The sequence below is a fragment of the Bombina bombina genome, chromosome 5 (genome assembly GCF_027579735.1).
Source record: "Bombina bombina isolate aBomBom1 chromosome 5, aBomBom1.pri, whole genome shotgun sequence".
Taxonomy (NCBI): Eukaryota; Metazoa; Chordata; class Amphibia; order Anura; family Bombinatoridae; genus Bombina; species Bombina bombina.
In genome coordinates, this window is record NC_069503.1 from 289,566,836 (window position 1) to 289,589,241 (window position 22,406).

The window sequence follows — 22,406 nt, forward strand, 5'->3', positions numbered from 1 at the left end:
TTCTTGCCAGATAGGAGGAAGACTTTGGAGCCTCTTCTGGACCTCTTCAGCACCGGATGCCAGGACGGATCGGTGGTACCTGTTGAGGTGAAGACAAGGTAGGAAGATCTTCAGGGGCTTAGTGTTAGGTTTATTTAAGGGGGGTTTGGGTTAGATTAGGGGTATGTGGGTGGTGGGTTGTAATGTTGGGGGGGGTATTGTATGTTTTTTTTTACAGGCAAAAGAGCTGATTTTCTTGGGGCATGCCCCGCAAAGGGCCCTGTTCAGGGCTGGTAAGGTAAAAGAGCTTTTAACTCTATTAATTTAGAATAGGGTAGGGCATTTTTTTATTTTGGGGGTCTTTGTTATTTTATTAGGGGGCTTAGAGTAGGTGTAATTAGTTTAAAATTGTTGTAATATTTTTCTTATGTTTGTAAATATTTTTTTATTTTTTGTAACTTAGTTCTTTTATGTAATTGTAGTTATTTGTAGGAATTGTATTTAATTTATTTATTGATAGTGTAGTGTTAGGTTAATTGTAGGTAATTGTAGGTATTTTATTTTATTAATTTATTGATAGGGTAGTGTTAGGTTTAATTATAACTTAGGTTAGGATTTATTTTACAGGTAATTTTGTAATTATTTTAACTAGGTAACTATTAAATAGTTCTTAACTATTTAATAGCTATTGTACCTGGTTAAAATAATTACAAAGTTGCCTGTAAAATAAATATTAATCCTAAAATAGCTACAATGTAATTATAATTTATATTGTAGCTATATTAGGATTTATTTTACAGGTAAGTATTTAGCTTTAAATAGGAATAATTTATTTAATAAGAGTTAATTAATTTCGTTAGATGTAAATTATATTTAAGTTAGGGGGGTGTTAGTGTTAGGGTTAGACTTATCTTTAGGGGTTAATCCATTTATTATAGTAGCGGTGAGCTCCGGTCGTCAGATTAGGGGTTAATAATTGAAGTTAGGTGTCGGCGATGTTAGGGAGGGCAGATTAGGGGTTAATACTATTTATGATAGGGTTAGTGAGGCGGATTAGGGGTTAATAACTTTATTATAGTAGCGCTCAGGTCCGCTCGGCAGATTAGGGGTTAATAAGTGTAGGCAGGTGTCGGCGACGTTGAGGGGGGCAGATTAGGGGTTAATAAATATAATATAGGGGTCGGCGGTGTTAGGGGCAGCAGATTAGGGGTACATAGGGATAATGTAAGTTGCGGCGGTTTACGGAGCGGAAGATTAGGGGTTAATAATATAATGCAGGGGTCAGCGATAGCGGGGGCGGCAGATTAGGGGTTAATAAGTGTAAGGGTAGGGGTGTTTAGACTCGGGGTACATGTTAGAGTGTTAGGTGCAGACGTAGGAAGTGTTTCCCCATAGGAAACAATGGGGCTGCGTTAGGAGCTGAACGCGGCTTTTTTGCAGGTGTTAGGTTTTTTTTCAGCTCAAACAGCCCCATTGTTTCCTATGGGAGAATCGTGCACGAGCACGTTTTTGAGGCTGGCCACGTCCGTAAGCAACTCTGCGGTAAAAATGCTCTACGCTCCTTTTTTGGAGCCTAACGCAGCATTTTTTTGGACTCTCGATACCAGAGTTAATTTTATGGTGCGGCCAGAAAAAAGCCCGCGTAGCGTTAACAACCCATCTACCGCCAAACTCCAAATCTAGGCCTATGAAATTCTACAAATTATTACCTTCTGGAATGTTTTGTGTTTTTTTGGGGGGGGGGAGTCTGAACAGTTGCCAGATCTGGGGATATTTGCTTTTTGCAAACTTTCTTTTATTTCTTGTTACCATTACAATATCAGTGACCATAAACCATTACAAAGGGTCACAAGTTCATTTTATATTGAACCTGTGCCAGTTTGCTGTTTCGTCATTAGATTATAGAGCATCTGCTTTGCTTCTTGAAGATAGAACAAATACATTTAAGGAAACATTCAAGTAAAGTCAGGTTTAACTCTTTCATTTCAGTGCTACAATTAGTCTCTCCTGCTTCGTGTTTAACATGCTGATATAATAACTAGTAGTAATACCATTTTATTATACAAATTATAGTGACTATGAAGCATATGTCAGTCTGGTAATGGAAACACGTTTAATAGCTTGAAAATAGTTTGCTATTATGCGTACACCAATAAGAAGCAATTTGTCATTTGTGTCTAATAATGGAAATTACAAATAATCACACAAGATGTCACCCACATTGACTGAATGATGCCAGCAAGATGGTAGGACCAACAGAAGTGACCCCAGTCATGGCTTTAGGTGCTAATATTAACAGTGCACAAGGTTTTGAGAGTTTCCTCTCCTCTGTCAGAAGCATTACTGATCAATATTATGGAATTCACGGTATGGTTAAAGGACAGTATAAGCCAATATAAGGGGAGAGACATAAGAACCCAGACATATAGATTTACAATATAAATCTGCACAAACATAAATACATTCAGAAATTAAATATAAAGCTGAAACAAGATCTACATACAAATTATGGGAATAGCTATGGGTACTCCGTTGGCACCACAAAACATAAACCAGTTTATGGGCTTCCTGGCCTCTCACACTCTTTTCCATGACTTAAATTAAAAAATTCAACTACATATTCTGCTGAAAACAGTAATAACTGTTACTAGAGGCATTTTGCTAATGAAGGTATATTGCAAAAAAGCTTATATTTAAAATTGAAATGTACCCATGCACATTACATTTTTGACCTTTCTATACCTTTAAATAATAATTATCACAATATATTCAAAGCAAATATTAACCTTGCAATAATACACATACATATGTATATGAATAAATGATATGAATATGTGTAAGGTTTTAATGCCCATAAAGTAATTCATAATACCATGTTCTAACCTAGGTATTGCTAGGTTTAAAGGCCGGTTTTCTTCTTAAATGGAAAAAGTCCACAGCTGCATTCATTACTTTTGGGAAATAAGAACCTAGCCACCAGGAGGAGGCAAAGACACCCCAGAAAAATGCTTAAATACTCCTCCCACTCCCCTCATCCCTCAGTCATTCTTTGCCTTTCGTTCCAGGAGGTTGGCAGAGACGTGTCAGAATTTTTTAATTATTGTTTTTTTGTCTCTTATATAGGGTAATACTCTTTGGCATGGGACAGGAGTTTTAAGTAGTCCTGTCAGTCTCTCAGTGAGGGCTTGGGTGAAAGTTAGAGTCCGGAGATGCGGGGAGAGTCTTTCTCCCATATTCTCTCATATTAACAGCTCCTCAAGCAATCGGCGTTGTCGAACTTTGCTCTGCTGCCTGCATGGCGGAGGTATTGCTACTATTCGTCACACTTGGAAGGCCGTGTTCCTGTTCCACAGTGTTGATTCCTGTAAGATCGTTTAATTTTACTTTATCGTCAATGTACTGTAATGTGAATGTTTTCCTGAGAGGTTACACACCTTTGCGGGTCTAACTATATGACACAAGGGTCTCAGTGAGTCTCTGTTAGTATCTTGGAATCGAGGGTTAATATCTCCTGAGGGGGGTTATTGAACAGGTGGGTTTATAGTCATGTTTGTTATGTGATTCAACCTGCTTTTGTGTGATGTTTATGGGCTCGTGGTTGGATCTTTGAGGCCTTTGGAAGTGACGCAGCCTTTTGGTTGGGCACGCTTTTTTGGACTGTTCGGTTCACCTTGTGTTTGGGTGTGGTTCCGTTCCCCATTTCTGCATTCCTGACCGTGTGGCAAAGGAGATATTCTAGTCCGCAGGGGTCTGGTCATAGGAGGTGGTGAGTGCCCCAGCCATTGTGGGTTTCAGGTGCTGTTTTTGTTTTCATACTTTAGTCCATATTGATATTTCCTCTATCCAGTTATGGAGGATTCTGATGCTGAGACTGTGCTCGTTTCAGATTCAGTTACGGATGATTCTGATACCGAGACTATTTTGATTTTAGAGTCTGTGTCCAGTGACGAATCCGGATTGGCCCCGTCGACACATGTCGACCAGTTTTGTTCCGTATGCCATTTTAGAGCACCTTGTTCCTTGGGCTCGAGGAATCAAGGGACTGCTGAGCCATCCGCATCTGGGGGTCCTGTTCTGCTGGTTCGGAAGAAGTGCCCTAGTGCCCAGGTTATCATTCTTTTTCATGTTCAACTAAGCATTCAAGATGACCTATGGGTCCGTGAGGTGGGAAGGATTGTTTCAGTCCTTATAGCCTTCAGTCATAGATGACCGGGCAGGGGAGTTTTCCCGCTGCGTCACTCTATCTGACATCTGATTTCATCAGTACTTAGAGTTTTCCTCCTCCTTGTGGTAGAGGGTTGGAGGGCTTAGTCCCCCTTACCGCAATTGAGCAGCCTTTGGATTTGTTCTTTTGGGCTTGATCCAACAGCTGTCCAGCATGCGGAAGGCTTTCAGTTTGAAACCAGTTGCAGCTTTTGACACCTTGCAGGTGTACGCGTAAGCTGTTTATAGTGTATCTAGATTCAGCTCTTACTCTTTGACATGTACTGTCTGTCTGAGTTATAAGAGACCTTTGGGTCTTCTTTCATTGTGTCCGGGTGAGTGGATCTCCTTTTAGGGATCTGTGTTTCTGGGTGATGGTTGTTCCCTGCGTGGACTTTGTTTAGCTCAGGGTTTTCCGGAGCTGAGTAGGCTTAGTGCCTTTTCTCTTCCTTGTGTGTGTGGAGGTGATAAGGAGACTAGTCCTGCTAGTAGGATTTTTTTTACCTCGAGGTATCCCTTGGTTGTCCTGAGGGTCTGAGAAGTATCTTCATACGACTTCTAGCCTTGCTCCTTGGAGCGTTGGACTTTAGCTAGGGGTGGTTCCTTCCTTTGGTCGGGGCTTTCGAGTTCTCTCGCTATCCGGATTCTCTGGATATGAATTCATACCCTTGTGTCTGGCTTTTTGGTTAGCTGGGGTGTTTAGTTCTAGGGTAAGGTTTGGTAAGTTGCTGAAGCTTCGCTTGGCCTTTTTCCTGACCCAGTCTTGGGTGGTTTTGGAATCTGGGATCTCAGGGCTAGTCAGGGTGTTCCATGGTAGTGGGAACTTTGGCTATGTCCTTGCTCCAAGGTTGGCCAGGTTTTCGGAGTATTTTTTACTCTTTGCCACAGAGTAGCCCATGTCATCTGGTGGTTAGCCGTGTGGCTTGAGCCTCATGGGTGGTTGGTTCATATCCAGCTGCTGGCGTTGGATGTCCAATTTCTGGTGCGCATTAGGGTTGCATTCCCCTGGTCAGTTTGCCAGTGTTCCCATTGACTCCCTGTTCTGCAGGTGAATGGGTTGGCTGTGCCTTTGCTTGGCAAGCTATGTGTAGGGGGTCCTTTTCTAGGACATCTGTGTTAGCCGGTGACTTCGGGCCTTGAGGACAGTTGTTGCCCTTCCGGCATCATTCCTTTTCTTTAGGGGATTTTCTCCTCCCTATGGAGATGGAGTCCTTGCTTTGGGCTTCTCCTGGATGGGAGGTGGAAAGTTGGGATTGGTTCCCCCTGGGGTCTTTCTGGCTCCAAATTGACTTTTTGGGCCTTTATTTGATAGATCCTTAGGTCTATGGCCTTGTTGTCTGTTTTCAGAGTCGGGTTGTACTCTGTGGGGATGGCTGTGCTATCCTTACGCTCATTCCTGTACCTGTTTCAGGATTCTTTTGTTCCCTTGTCTTGGATCCCTGAGACTGGGTTGGTATAGCTGGGTGTGGGCCTGCAGGTCAGGATGGCCGAGTCGTCTAAGGATCTGCATTCGGGTCGCAGTCTCCTCTGGATGTGTGAGCTTTGTTGAGTCTATCCTGTTAGCTTAGTCTGCTAAGGTATAGATTTTCCTTTCAACTTGCTCTATTGATTAGAAGAGGGTTTACTCTTCCTTCTGGTTCTGAGGGTATACTCTTCTTTTCGGGGTGCCTCGATTGAGGTTTTGTGTTCCCCTTTTCATGGACCTGTATGTAGGTCCGGTGACTTAGGTTGCCTGGAACGTGCCCTCTGTCTGGGGGTTGCTTTGCGGTCTGTTTTGCTTGACTGCTTCTTCTTCCTCGCAAGTACCCTCTGTGTTGTCCTGTTGTTGACTTTGTGTTCTCGAACTTGGGGTTTTTCACCTGGGTGTAGTACACACTTTTTCATGGTCGAATACTTTGGTATTCTATGATCAGACACTGGGTGGACTTTGTCTCTTTGATTGCTTCCTGTGCTTGCAGGATGTTGTAGAGACATCTGTTCTGTCTCTGTGCCCGGTCTTATTCCAGGTTTCGCTTGTTATAAGCGTGGCCTCCTTTCCCTGTTTGGGCCCCTTTGGGTCTCAGTGAACTGGGCTCTCTTTTGGAGGTGTTCTTCTTTGTATTAGGGGACCTTTTTGTCTCCTTTGCCTTGTGCCCTTGGGGATTTTCAGCTGGTGTTCCCTTCATTTGTGGGGGGTGAGCGGTGGGGGACCGCCTGTTGGGCGACGGTGTCTCCTGGAGGACTGTTGGCTCAGTCGAGTCTGTTTTGCGGTCTCTAGCTTGGCTTATGAACTAACTGCAAGTCAGTGTCCTTGAGATTTTTCCTTCAAATTTTCTCGGCTTCGGTTGAAGCAGGTTTTTTTTTTTATTGGGTAGAGGTTCAGGCCTGGTGCCCTCAGTATGGGCCGTCTATTGTACCCTCCCGTCTTGGCATTCAGTGTCCTCTATAGCTTGGGTATTGTTTTCCCAAAAGTAATTAATGCAGCTGTGGACTCTTTCCATTTAAGAAGAAAAACATAAATTATGCTTACCTGATAATTTCCTTTTCTTCTGATGGAAAGAGTCCACAGCTCCCCACCCGTAATTTTATGTGGGGCATCCTTATATTCTTCTGGCATCTTTCACACTGATATTTCTTCTACTGTTCCTTGTTCCTCAGCAGAATGACTGGGGAATGAGGGGAGTGGGAGGAGTATTTAAGCCTTTAGCTGGGGTGTCTTTGCCTCCTCCTGGTGTCCAGGTTCTTATTTCCCAAAAGTAATGAATGCAGCTGTGGACTGTTTCCATCAGAAGAAAAGAAAATTATCAGGTAAGCATAATTTATGTTTTTCTCTGCTACTGAGAGCAGTTAGGTTAGGAATATTCATACATGAGTAGCTAAACTTTCCCTTTAAGGGCACAAGTTATAAAGCCAGTCTCTAAACTTCAACTGCAGGTTCGCACAAGAGAACACCCAGTCAGGATTTATCAAGCAGCGGTCATCAGACCACTACTTCCCTGTGCTGTTCTCCACCTCTTATGTGGAGAATTTCAACCTTCCCAGTATTTTACGACTGGGGGGGAGATTGACAGCTCCTGTCAGTGCATGATTGGCTTGCGCAGGCAGGGGGTGGGGTTGCACATGAGGGCACAGGTGAATATATTGGCCCCTGTCTGCCCTTGTATGATAAATTGAGACTTGTTCTTATGTCTCCTCGCCTGTTTTTTTTTTTTTTTATATACGGCTATTTCAGACTCCCTGCACAATTTACCTCAAACACTTTTATGATTTTACATCCAGGGCGCCAAGCAGACAGGCAATAAGTAATGTGTACTAGTGGACTATGGAGCTCAGGCAGAATTAGCATCTGCTCAGCTTGTCTGTGTTCCATCAAGTACTTGCATAACCATCACACTCGAGCAGCGGCACACGACTCACATAAATATGTTATAGGAAGCAGCTGGTGTTCTGTATTATTCGTCGACTTCGTTAAGTTTCCCTAACTCCAGCCACTCCTACACAATACTTGCAAAGACAGTTCTGCACGCATGCGCTCTACAGAACACGATAACGATAAAATTGCAAATTATACTATAGAGCACGCATGCGCTCACTGCTGCAGTCAACAAATATTACAGAAGTGGTATGTCCACAATTTTGGCAGTAGCTGTGGGCATACAATAATACGTAGTCAATATCATTGAAAGGATTTCTACAAATTTCATAATATAAATAGTTACAAACACTCTAAATCTAAATGGCAAAAAAAGGCAACCACTGGCAAAAAAAGGCTTCATAGTCACTATTATTGTACGGATTTGTTTAAGTAAATAGGGCCGATTTACTAAAGTACGGACGGACATGATACAATGTAGCGTATCATGTCCGCCGCACATCGATAAATGCCGACAGCATACGTTGTAGTGAACTGGTATAGGATCGGACGGATTGAAGAACGCAGCCTCAGAGGCAGCAGACAAGTTATGGAGCAGTGGTCTTTAGACCGCTGCTTCATAACTATTGTTTCCGGCAAGCCCGAAGGCTCGCGTGGAAACAGAGGCATCAAGCTTCATTTGGCCCCAATAAGTGAACTTTTTTCATAAAAGAAAAAAATTATATAAATAATTACAAACATTCCCTTTCATGATGATAGTGACTATGAAGCCTTTTTTTGCCAGGGGTATTTAGATGTCCAAAGAGTCTTTATTTATGAATCTGAATGTTGGGAGCCCTGTGGTGTGCGGGTATCCTCACCTGGTGTCTGCAGAGCCGCTGCTTTGAAATATTTATCCATTGATGGGTTCCCTTTATGTCCGTTCTTATTTTGCTTGCTTTTTTGTGAGTTTTTCCTGAGCGGCATTTTGAATGCTGTTGGTTTTGTAACTCTCTATCTTGTCAGCTGTATACTTTGGCTATGTGTTACATAGGCAGGGTCACTGTATAAAAGCAGTATTGAGAATATCAAGTAAACAGTCAAAAAAGTGAGTCTCCTTTGTTGAAGAATATTCCTTTTGTTTGAGTTATTGCATGTCAGTACATATTTGCCACGCCGGGAACTACTGTCTGTTGCAGTGCATTATTGGCTGACATTAACCATGTATACCTCGTTATAGTAGGGCTATTCTCATTAGAAACAACCTCCTCAAGGGAAGATAGTTCACCTGTGCACCAATTGCTGAATTTGTATCACAACCCTTTTCTTATATAGTAAAAAGTGTAAGGGATAAAAGATGGTTTTCCATATGTAGAAAAGTGAGAAAACTAACATGCCATTCAAGCACACAAACTCCGGTTATTTTATGTAACTTTAGTAGATCTCCTTACTGGTCATGTTAGGTATGTAGGTAAAAGAATGGGGTATAGTGCTTTCCCATAGTCAGCTTAACGTCAGTTATAGATGCCAGCCTGCCATTTAGATTTAATTGGAGCCGAGTTTTAAGTATGAATACACAGTCCTTCTATTCTTATTTTTCTATTCATTTTTCAGGCTTTGGAATTGTGTGTATACTGAGATAGCATCTCCTTTCATTTGCCCCTTGTGTTTCGTAAGCTTAGATAGTCTATATTCAACTGCTTCTGTGCTCTAATAGCTATGTGTTTTGATCAGGAGCTAGCTGAAATAAAAGTGCGTATGTCGCACCAAGATGGCGGAAGCTGGAGGTTTGTGGAGCGGTCCTGGGGATATTAGAAGTTGCGTGCATGTAAACAGGTATATATCTTACCCCAAAGTCGCCGACCGCCCTCACTAGGCTTTCAAAGAAGTTATTCCGGTTGCGGTAGAGGTTGTTTCTGTCAGTTAGGAACCGGGGTTTGAAGTAGTCGGGTCATTCCCGGTTTAGTGCATTTTTAGTAGCCTGGTGTTGTAGCTCTATCAGGTTCAGAGCCGGAGCATGAGGGTCACTTATTAGTGAGGTTTTGGTATGTTTTAGGTAGCTCTATGTGTACTTTTTGGGCTGAAGCGCCGGAGCTCACCTAGTGTGCGGCCATCTCTATCCAGAGCCGGCTCCGCCCCCGTCTTTAACTATTTATATTATGGAAATCATACAAATTCTTTCAATGATTTTGACTATGAATACTTTTTTTTACCACTATAATTTGTATGCCCCCAGCTAGTGCCAATACTGTGGAGGTACCACTTCTGTAATATTTGCCGACTGCGGCAGTGAGTGCATTGCAATTTTATTGTTATCGTGTTCTGTAGAGCGCAGGCGTGCATAACTGTATTTGCAAGTATTTGCAAGTATTTTGTAGGCGTGGCCGGAGGTAGAGAAACGAAACGAAGTCGGACAATTATACAGAACACCGGCAGCAACATTCGTATGTATACAGATTGCAGGGCTGGCCGGCTGCTTTCTCAATATACTCATTTACACAATGCACCACCCAGAGATGAGCAGGCCCTGTTTTACCTTCTGCTGGTATCTAGTTAACGATCTGATCTGATTTCCACTCCAAGCACAAACTTTACTGTTCCTGCTATAAGCCAGGTAAAGATTAGCTCCTCCCTCCTACTCCCAGTGCTCCTTCACACTAACTGTGATTGAGTAGACTGATGAATTACAGGGTAGTCAAATCTAGAGTTTAGATGGGGGGTTTAGAAAAACTGTATTGTATTAACTGGACATAACTATGTAGAGCACCCAGTATATATTAATCTAAATACAGTGGATTTCACCCCCTATATTTTGTTATGGAATCTTTATACTTTAATGTCATACTGTTGAGCATACATTTTTCTTGAGCACTATTAGTGTTTATAGAAAGTTTTTATTTTAGTTGTTTATATAAACTAACTCTGAAGTGTAAGGGAGAATTGGGAGGGTGAGAGCAGAATATCCTATATAATTGTATTTTTTTCAAAATAAATATCTGTTGTACACTTTTTTATTATAAGCACTTTCTGTTTTTGTTTTTACCAATCTCCATGAATCCACTAATAAGAGAGAGAATGACTGGGTTAAAATACATATTTTTTTGGATATGAAATGAGACCCTTTTTGAGACTAATTGGTCACTTGCTTTGTCGTTCCACTTTACAACTATATAGAGATAATATATTTGTTGGTTAATCACAAAGTAATTTTAATTTAATTTTTTATCAATTATAAATTAAATTGATGGCACATTACATAATGTTTTTTTAATAAAATAACATTGGATAATAATTATATTTTATGCTATTGGAAAAATAATTTCACTTGTAGCAAGCACAGGTTAAAGTGAATGTAAATTTTGATGCTAAAGTGCCCGTTAAAAACAGGGGCACTTTTATTCATCAAAATTTACATTTTACTCCTGTTGTGAAAAAAAAATACCTTTTAATCTTCACAGCAGCTCCAGCTGCCTCTGGTCTCACAAGCCATTTCTGATGTCAGAAATGATTGATAGGTCATCCTCCAATCACAGCTTCCCCCCCGGGGGAATCAGTGTCTGATTCAATGCTGTGATTGGAGGAATCCGGATGCCTCATTTTAGAGCCAGGAAGAGGCTTTGAAACGGGTGGAGGAAGCTGGAGCAGCTGTAAAGATTAAAAGGTAAGTTTTTTTTCACAACAGGAGTGAATTGTAAATTTTGATGAATTAAAGTGCCCCTGTTTTTAATCAAAGTTTTAAAAACCGGGCACTTTAGCATCAAAATTTACATTCACTTTAATGACAGAATAAGCCATAGGAATGAAAGAGAACCCAATTATATGTTTAGTAGATGGAAAAATGATCTTAAACAGCAATATTACTTGATTGAGACAACTTGTGCAGATACATTTCTGGCACAGTCATTCGTGTAATATCTACACTATAGCCAGGGCTTTCAATGTACATTTTATATCTCAGATTAGACCATCAATGGCTATTTTATGAAGGACAGTTAAAGGGGCATAAAACCCCCTAAAAATGTATTTCGTGGTTCATATCAAGCATACAATTTTAAGCAATTTTGCTTTATTCTCTTGGTATCCTTTGTTGAAGGAGCAGTAATGCACTACTGGGAACTATATAATTCTGCACATAGTGCAGAATTATATAGCATTATCTTAGCGGCACCTTTATACATCTAAAGCATTTCCTGATTTTTTTATCCCAAAGTTGGTCTCCGCTCAAGGTACTACTGAGCGGGTTTTGTTTTTAAAATGCGCTTCGTGTGTCTAGTCACAGCCCGCCCGATCGCGCCATTGAAGTGAATGCAGCTTGCTCCCGTTCTGATCTGGTAGCGGGAGCAAGCTGCATTCACTTCAATTAGATGTATAAAGGTGCCTCTAAGATAATGGTATATAATTCTGCACTATGTGCAGAATTATATATCATTATTTTGAATGTTTAATGTCCCTTTAATGTCCTTTTAAATTTATACTGTTTTGTTTTATTGTTGAAATGTATCAGATGTTAGATTTTGTTATAAAATTAGTGACAAAACAGTTGAACAAGATAACTGTTGTTTAAACCCTTAAAGGGATATGAAACCCAATTTTTTTCTTTCATGATTAAGATAGACCATGCAATTTTAAGCAACTTTCTAATTTACTCCTATTATCATTTTTTCGTTCTCTTGCTATCTTTATTTGAAAATGCAGGAATATAAGCTTAGGAGTCGGCCCATTTTTGGCTCAGCACCCTGGGTAGCGCTTGCTGATTGGTGGCTACATTTATTGCAGTTAGGACAGCATGGAACGTCCTATCTATTTTGGTGATCACAGTGGCAATCATGTGACTTCCGAATTGGCTCTTTGTTGATGTTCGCGATCGGGACAGATGAGTTTGTCCTGAAGGGATTAATGAATTATACATGGACCAGAAGATAAAACCTAATTATGAATCACATTTACTGAACACCGTGTGCCATGGACTGTTGTGTAGTTTATCTCTATCTATATTTTGGCATATGATTTGAGAAACAGCTGTTCACAGGGACCTAAAAAGTGATTCTTCAAATTTCTGGTGTACATTATTGTTGTTTTACCATTGTAATTATAAGAAGCAAATACAATAATTGGCTCAAATTTTATTTTTAAATAAAGCAGTTTTTATGTGTCGGCCTTCTTTTACTCATGATTCAGTGGCAGATTTAATGGTACAATAAAGAATTCTAAATACAGTTAGAAGTAAATATACAAATGAAATATACATTGTCACATTATCTCTAGTATGGTGTATTGTAATTTATCCAAGTCTCCTTTCTGCATAGCTAATGCTAGATATTTGCCTTAGGTACAATGAAGAAATTATTCAATTTTAATAGATTTGTATTGAGCTGTATGTAACACTATTTACGTAACATACTAAGGATAAAAAAGAAAGAATCCTGTGTTAAAGGGATTGAGTTTAAATAAACACTACTCAAAAATATCTTCCATCTATGTGGAAGGAAGAGTATAATCTGAACATTACCTTTTTTTACATGAATGTAGTATGAAAACCTTTATTTAATTTAAAGTGAAACTAAACCAGCTCTATTAGTTGAGCCCTTCCCACTATTGCTCATTGGCTGACAGGTATTTCCCAATAATGCTTATTTGCTGATAGGTATTTCCCACTAATGCTCATTGGCTGATAGGCAGTATTTCTTTCATGTAATTAGCAAGAGTCCATGAGCTAGTGACGTATGGGATATACATTCCTACCAGGAGGGGCAAAGTTTCCCAAACCTCAAAATGCCTATAAATACACCCCTCACCACACCCACAAATCAGTTTTACAAACTTTGCCTCCTGTGGAGGTGGTGAAGTAAGTTTGTGCTAGATTCTACGTTGATATGCGCTCCGCAGCAGGTTGGAGCCCGGTTTTCCTCTCAGCGTGCAGTGAATGTCAGAGGGATGTGAAGAGAGTATTGCCTATTTGAATTCAATGATCTCCTTCTACGGGGTCTATTTCATAGGTTCTCTGTTATCGGTCGTAGAGATTCATCTCTTACCTCCCTTTTCAGATCGACGATATACTCTTATATATACCATTACCTCTACTGATTCTCGTTTCAGTACTGGTTTGGCTTTCTACTACATGTAGATGAGTGTCCTGGGGTAAGTAAGTCTTATTTTTGTGACACTCTAAGCTATGGTTGGGCACTTTTATATAAAGTTCTAAATATTTGTGTTTAAACATTTATTTGCCTTGATTCAGGATGTTCAATATTCCTTATTTCAGACAGTCAGTTTCATTATTTGGGATAATGCATTTGAATAATCAATTTTTTTCTTACCTTAAAATTTGACTTTTTTCCCTGTGGGCTGTTAGGCTCGCAGGGGCTGAAAATGCTTCATTTTATTGCGTCATTTTGGCGCAGACTTTTTTGGCGCAAAAAATTCTTTGTTATTTCCGGCGTCGTTCTTGTCACCGGAAGTTGCGTAATTTTTTGACGTTTTTGCGCCAAAAGTGTCAGCGTTACCGGATGTGGCGTCATTTTTGGCGCTAAAAGCATTTAGGCGCCAAATAATGTGGGCGTCTTTTTTGGCGCTAAAAAATATGGGCGTCATTATTGTCTCCACATTATTTAAGTCTCATTGTTTATTTGCTTCTGGTTGCTAGAAGCTTGTTCACTGGCATTTTTTCCCATTCCTGAAACTGTCATTTAAGGAATTTGATCAATTTTGCTTTATATGTTGTTTTTTCTATTACATATTGCAAGATGTCTCAGATTGACCCTGAATCAGAAGATACTTCTGGAAAATCGCTGTCTGATGTTGGATCTACCAAAGTTAAGTGTATTTGCTGTAAACTTGTGGTATCTGTTCCTCCAGCTGTTGTTTGTAATGAATGTCATGACAAACTTGTTAATGCAGATAATATTTCCTTTAGTAATGTTACATTACCTGTTGCTGTTCCATCAACATCTAATACTCAGAGTGTTCCTGTTAACATAAGAGATTTTGTTTCTAAATCCATTAAGAAGGCTATGTCTGTTTTTCCTCCTTCTAGTAAGCGTAAAAGGTCTTTTAAAACTTCTCATTTTTCAGATGAATTTTTAAATGAACATCATCATTCTGATTCTGATAATGTTTCCTCTGGTTCAGAGGATTCAGTTTCAGAGGTTGATGCTGATAAATCTTCATATTTATTCAAAATGGAATTTATTTGTTCTTTACTTAAAGAAGTCTTAATTGCATTAGAGATAGAGGACTCTGGTCCTCTTGATACTAAATCTAAACGTTTAAATAAGGTTTTTAAATCTCCTGTAGTTATTCCAGAAGTTTTTCCTGTCCCTGATGCTATTTCTGAAGTAATTTCCAGGGAATGGAATAATTTTGAATTTTCTTTCACTCCTTCTAAACGTTTTAAGCAATTATATCCTGTGCCATCTGACAGATTAGAGTTTTGTGACAAAATCCCTAAGGTTGATGAGGCTATCTCGACTCTTGCTAAACGTACTACTATTCCTACGGCAGATAGTACTTCCTTTAAGGATCCTTTAGATAGGAAAATTGAATCCTTCCTAAGAAAAGCTTACTTATGTTCAGGTAATGTTCTTAGACCTGCTATATCTTTAGCGGATGTTGCTGCAGCTTCAACTTTTTGGTTGGAAGCTTTAGCGCAACAATTAACAGATCATAATTCTCATAGCATTGTTAATCTTCTTCAACATGCTAATAATTTTATTTGTGATGCCATCTTTGATATCATTAGGGTTGATGTCAGGTATATGTCTCTAGCTATTTTAGCTAGAAGAGCTTTATGGCTTAAAACTTGGAATGCTGATATGTCTTCTAAGTCAACTTTGCTTTCCCTTTCTTTCCAGGGTAATAAATTATTTGGTTCACAGTTGGATTCTATTATTTCAATTGTTACTGGGGGGAAAGGAACTTTTTTACCACAGGATAAAAAATCTAAAGGTAAATTTAGGTCTACTAATCGTTTTCGTTCCTTTCGTCACAATAAGGAACAAAAGCCTGATCCTTCCCCTACAGGAGCAGTATCAGTTTGGAAGCCATCTCCAGTCTGGAATAAATCCAAGCCTTTTAGAAAGCCAAAGCCAGCTCCCAAGTCAACATGAAGGTGCGGCCCTCATTCCAGCTCAGCTGGTAGGGGGCAGATTACGATTTTTCAAAGAAATTTGGATCAATTCGATTCACAATCTTTGGATTCAGAACATTGTTTTACAAGGGTACAGAATAGGCTTCAAGATAAGGCCTCCTGCAAGAAGATTTTTTCTTTCCCGTGTCCCAGTAAATCCAGTGAAGGCTCAAGCATTTCTGAAATGTGTTTCAGATCTAGAGTTGGCTGGAGTAATTATGCCAGTTCCAGTTCCGGAACAGGGGCTGGGGTTTTACTCAAATCTTTTCATTGTACCAAAGAAGGAGAATTCCTTCAGACCAGTTCTGGATTTAAAAATATTGAATCATTATGTAAGGATACCAACTTTCAAAATGGTAACTATAAGGACTATTCTGCCTTTTGTTCAGCAAGGGCATTATATGTCCACAATAGATTTACAGGATGCATATCTGCATATTCCGATTCATCCAGATCACTATCAGTTTCTGAGATTCTCTTTCCTAGACAAGCATTACCAGTTTGTGGCTCTGCCGTTTGGCCTAGCAACAGCTCCAATAATTTTTACAAAGGTTCTCGGTGCCCTTCTCTCTGTAATCAGAGAACAGGGTATTGTGGTATTTCCTTATTTGGATGATATCTTGGTACTTGCTCAGTCTTCACATTTAGCAGAATCTCATACGAATCGACTTGTATTGTTTCTTCGAGAACATGGTTGGAGGATCAATTTACCAAAAAGTTCATTGATTCCTCAGACAAGGGTAACCTTTTTAGGTTTCCAGATAGATTCTGTGTCCATGACTCTGTCTCTGACAGACAAGAGACGTCTAAAATTGGTTTCAGCTTGTCGAAACCTTCAGTCTCAATCATTCCCTTCGGTAGCCTTATGCATGGAAATTCTAGGTCTTATGACTGCTGCATCGGACGCGATCCCCTTTGCTCGTTTTCACATGCGACCTCTTCAGCTCTGTATGCTGATCCAGTGGTGCAGGGATTATACAAAGATATCTCAATTAATATCTTTAAAAACGATTGTACGACACTCTCTGACGTGGTGGACAGACCACCATCGTTTAGTTCAGGGGGCTTCTTTTGTTCTTCCGACCTGGACTGTGATTTCAACAGATGCAAGTCTGACAGGTTGGGGAGCTGTTTGGGGGTCTCTGACAGCACAAGGGGTTTGGGATTCTCAGGAGGTGAGATTACCAATCAACATTTTGGAACTCCGTGCAATTTTCAGAGCTCTTCAGTCATGGCCTCTTCTAAAGAGAGAGTCGTTAATTTGTTTTCAGACGGACAATGTCACAACCGTGGCATATGTCAATCATCAAGGAGGGACTCACAGTCCTCTGGCTATGAAAGAAGTATCTCGAATACTGGTATGGGCGGAATCCAGCTCCTGTCTAATTTCTGCGGTTCATATCCCAGGTATAGACAATTGGGAAGCGGATTATCTCAGTCGCCAAACGTTACATCCGGGCGAATGGTCTCTTCACCCAGAGGTATTTCTTCAGATTGTTCAAATGTGGGGACTTCCAGAAATAGATCTGATGGCTTCTCATCTAAACAAGAAGCTTCCCAGGTATCAGTCCAGATCCAGGGATCCTCAAGCGGAGGCAGTGGATGCATTGTCACTTCCTTGGAAGTATCATCCTGCCTATATCTTTCCGCCTCTAATTCTTCTTCCAAGAGTGATTTCCAAGAGTCTAAAGGAGTGCTCGTTTGTTCTGCTGGTGGCTCCAGCATGGCCTCACAGGTTTTGGTATGCGGATCTTGTCCGGATGGCCACTTGCCAACCGTGGACTCTTCCGTTAAGACCAGACCTTCTTTCGCAAGGTCCTTTTTTCCATCATGATCTCAAATCCTTAAATTTGAAGGTATGGAGATTGAACGCTTGATTCTCAGTCATAGAGGTTTCTCTGACTCTGTGATTAATACTATGTTACAGGCTCGTAAAACTGTATCTAGGAAGATATATTATCGAGTCTGGAAGATTTACATTTCTTGGTGTTTTTCTCATAATTTTTCTTGGCATTCTTTTAGAATTCCTAGAATTTTACAGTTTCTTCAGGATGGTTCGGATAAAGGTTTGTCTGCAAGTTCCTTGAAAGGACAAATCTCTGCTCTTTCTGTTCTTTTTCACAGAAAGATTGCTAGTCTTCCTGATATTCATTGTTTTGTACAAGCTTTGGCTCGTATAAAACCTGTTATTAAGTTAATTTCTCCTCCTTGGAGTTTGAATTTGGTTCTGGGGGCTCTTCAAGCTCCTCCATTTGAACCTATGCATTCGCTGGACATTAAATTACTTTCTTGGAAAGTTTTGTTTCTTTTGGCCATCTCTTCTGCTAGAAGAGTTTCTGAATTATCTGCTCTTTCTTGTGAGTCTCCTTTTCTGATTTTTCATCAGGATAAGGCGGTGTTGCGAACTTCTTTTAAATTTTTACCTAAGGTTGTGAATTTTTAACAACATTAGTAGAGAAATTGTGGTTCCTTCATTGTGTCCTAATCCTAAGAATTCTAAGGAAAAGTCGTTGCATTCTTTGGATGTAGTTAGAGCTTTGAAATATTATGTTGAAGCTACTAAGGATTTCCGAAAGACTTCTAGTCTATTTGTTATCTTTTCCGGTTCTAGGAAAGGTCAGAAGGCTTCTGCCATTTCTTTGGCATCTTGGTTAAAATTTTTGATTCATCATGCTTATGTCGAGTCGGGTAAAACTCCGCCTCAGAGGATTACAGCTCATTCTACTAGGTCAGTTTCTACTTCCTGGGCGTTTAGGAATGAAGCTTCAGTTGATCAGATTTGCAAAGCAGCCACTTGGTCTTCTTTGCATACTTTTACTAAATTCTACCATTTTGATGTGTTTCTTCTTCTGAAGCAGTTTTTGGTAGAAAAGTACTTCAGGCAGCTGTTTCAGTTTGATTCTTCTGCTTATAATTTTATTTTTTTTCATTATAAGATTTAAACTTTATTTTGGGTGTGGATTTTTTTCAGCGGAATTGGCTGTCTTTATTTTATCCCTCCCTCTCTAGTGACTCTTGCGTGGAAGATCCACATCTTGGGTAGTCATTATCCCATACGTCACTAGCTCATGGACTCTTGCTAATTACATGAAAGAAAACATAATTTATGTAAGAACTTACCTGATAAATTCATTTCTTTCATATTAGCAAGAGTCCATGAGGCCCACCCTTTTTTGTGGTGGTTATGATTTTTTTGTATAAAGCACAATTATTCCAATTCCTTATTTTTTATGCTTTCGCACTTTTTTCTTATCACCCCACTTCTTGGCTATACGTTAAACTGATTTGTGGGTGTGGTGAGGGGTGTATTTATAGGCATTTTGAGGTTTGGGAAACTTTGCCCCTCCTGGTAGGAATGTATATCCCATACGTCACTAGCTCATGGACTCTTGCTAATATGAAAGAAATGAATTTATCAGGTAAGTTCTTACATAAATTATGTTTTTTCGAATCTAGTAATTAGTTCATAGGTACTTCCTGCTAGTTTTCACAGAGCATTAGTAGGAAGTACCTTTTAGTAGCACTAGCAGGAAGTGTATAACTAATAGGGGCATGTTCGTTTCAATTTAATGTTACACAGATTTTACTACAGTTTTAAATGCTTCTCTTTCATATGGATAACAGAACATTATTAATTATAGAGTCCTTTCAAACTCAATATTAAAAACAATGTTGAAATTTGATAATGAAATTGAATATATAATTAAAATAAAAACAAAATAATTTTGTGGTATTATCACAGTTTTGCAAATTGTAAATAGATGACTGTTCTGTGTTTGGTTTACCACAGGTCATTTCTTTATGGAAAGGATGGAAACCCAAACAAACGCAACATTCACAATGAGAGCTCTATGCATCTGCTGTGTATGGGATCTCACATCATGATCTCAGAGGGGGCTGTTGATCACCGCATGCCCCGACTGTCTGATGATGACCGGAAGAGATCTGATTGCTTGAAGATGGTGCTCGAGTGGAAGGGAGCCAAACTTGACCATGGCACATATGAAAGGGCCGCCTTAGATGCCACTGACAATAAAAAAAACACACCTTTGCACTACGCTGCAGCCTCAGGGATGAAAACCTGCGTAGAGGTAATAAAATTCAGGTGAAGCATGGCGTGACGGATTGCTCTGTTTTACCTGCAGTGCAGCTCCACAAGGGACCCTACTGGGCTTTTGCCAGTCATTACTTGAAATAGACTATAGGTGATTAATATATTATCATATCAGCCTTTTTTTTCCTTTAAAATATTCACTTTGTAAACCACTGTGTTCTTAATGCCTGCTCGATAATAATAATAATGTATTATGTGAGAATGCACCTGTTATTTGTCTTAAAGAGACATGATACCCAAAATGTATAAACACTTGAAAGTGATGCAGGATAGCTGTAAAAAGATGACTAGAAAATATCACCTTATCATCTCTCTGTAAAACAGAAAGATATTTTACCTCATTGTCTTAAGTAGTCACACCCCATTGTAAAAGACTTTAAGCAGAAAATCAGTATGCCTGTCCTGGGACTTGCAAGGAAGCGTGCCTTATGCACACTTATGTTATTTCCCTATTCAGTTTAAGGAAGTTTACTATGAAATCTCAGTAAAAGAGTTCAATACCTCAGCACTGCTGATGCTGATTAGCTGCTGTTCATTTCTTCCTTTTTTTTTTTTTTTTTTACCTGCAGCTGGGCAGTAACTGAAAGATAACTTTTTACAGAACACTTTTTCTCTGGTGAGCTGATGAAATTGTCAGGTAAAATATCTTCCTTTTTTACATAGAGATGCTTAGGTGATATTTTTGCAGTTATGCTGCATCACTTTCAAGTGATTAAGCATATGAGTATTATGTCCATTTAAGGAAAATATTATGTTTATACATTAAATGTGATTTAAGGGGAGATTCTGATGCAAACCTGACGTGCTGTAATTTATTAGCACATACTCCTTTTGTATTAATAACCCATGATGCAAATGGGTTAAACACACAGGGCCAGATTACAAGTGGAGTGTTATTTAAAGGGACAGTCTACACCAGAATTTTTTATTGTTTTAAAAGATAGATAATCCCTTTATTACCCATTCCCCAGTTTTGCATAACCAACACAGTTATATTAATATACTTTTAACCTCTGTGATTATCTTGTATCTAAGCCTCTGCAAACTGCCCACTTATTTCATTTCTTTTGACAGACTTGCAGTTTAGCCAATCAGTGCCTGCTCCCAGATAACTTCACGTGCACAAGCACAGTGTTATCTATATGAAATACATGAACTTACACCCTCTAGTGGTGAAAAACTGTTAAAATGCATTCTGAAAAGAGGTGGCCTTCAAGGTCTAAGAAATTAGCATATGAACCTCCTAGGTTACGCTTTCAACTAAGAATACCTAGAGAACAAAGCAAAATTGGTGATAAAAGTAAATTGGAAAATTGTTTAAAATTACTTGCTCTATCTGAATCATGAAAGTTTAATTTGTCCTAGACTGTCCCTTTAACGCTCCCGCTCAAGCGTTAACTGCACTGGTCTGGTTGTTCTCATATTATTAGTTGAAAGTAAACTGTTTTCGCTGACCTGACGAGTGCAGATAGCTGAACTTAGAATATTGAGCGTGCAATAGCGTAATCCCACCATAGAAGTCAATCGAGAGAAAAAAGTGGAAGAAAAACCTAACACCCAAGTCGGGCACAAACACGATCCCGTATTCTCAAGTGTGCTAACCCGACATAAAAATATGAATATTTCACATTCCATTGTTCTTCACTTAGAAGAATTTGTTCTATATATATATATATATATATATATATATATATATATATATATATATTTATATATATATATATTCATGATTATATAAATTTGATCTGATGAAAGAGATGATTTATCTCTGAAACGTCATCTAATAAAGCTGACACCATTGATTGAAAACCATGAGAGTGCATCCTTTGTTCTGGACCATTATTATATGAAGGTATAGATATATACAGATATATATAGAAATATATATTCATAAATACAACGAACATATTCTGCTATGTGCAGAATTTAGGAATGTGAAATATTTACAGTAAATACATAGTTAAAACCTTTATTTAAAATGAATATTGCATAAAGATGTTTTACTTGTTTTCATCCACTTAACTGCAAAGGGCTCCACTGCATATGTTTTTATGTGTTTATATGTGTATATGACTGTAAATATATATATATATTTATATACGTACATGCATATACATCTTTAGAGCTTTATATGTATGTATCTCTATGCTAAAGCTCTTTGCCTGCCTTTTTTTAACTAAGTATTCTGTAAGTATTTATTATGTGTTTTCTGACACTTTTTTTTGTTTTGCGAAACAGTTAACAAGAACTCTGAGAATGCGGTAATCCATCTAGCTTGAAATACATGCGGAAAACCTGACGCGCACAAACACCCATGATATACCCCTTATCGCTCACACGTAACTGTTAGCGCTCCACTCGTAATCTTGCCCACATTAAGAAAAGGTTGCAAATGCAAAAATGCCATGTTCTAAGGAATTAAACTGTGCACTTTGCATCAAAATGTCCCTTTAACTCTTTTGTAGACAAAACTTATCACATCTAGATTGTTTATCAGCTGTAGGGAGGACAGGGCTGGCTAAGTTCCTATGAGGTGCTTTGTTTTGTGTTTTTGTTTTCATTTTATAAAAGCATTTAACACTATGGGATTGTACAAAAGTCATCATTATTATGGTATTCTTAAAGTAATTAAAATATGTTTCAATTAGTAATGC

The 22,406-nt window shown here is 39.1% G+C and overlaps 1 protein-coding gene across 1 annotated transcript in view; it reads left to right on the plus strand.

Moving 5' to 3' along the window:
- Positions 1-22,406, plus strand: part of ANKIB1 (ankyrin repeat and IBR domain containing 1) — a 575,165-nt gene that overhangs the window by 236,640 nt on the left and 316,119 nt on the right. The window contains exon 3 of the mRNA XM_053714029.1: positions 19,429-19,729. Coding sequence (XP_053570004.1) covers positions 19,429-19,729 — 301 coding nt within the window. The remainder of the gene's footprint in view (positions 1-19,428; positions 19,730-22,406) is intronic.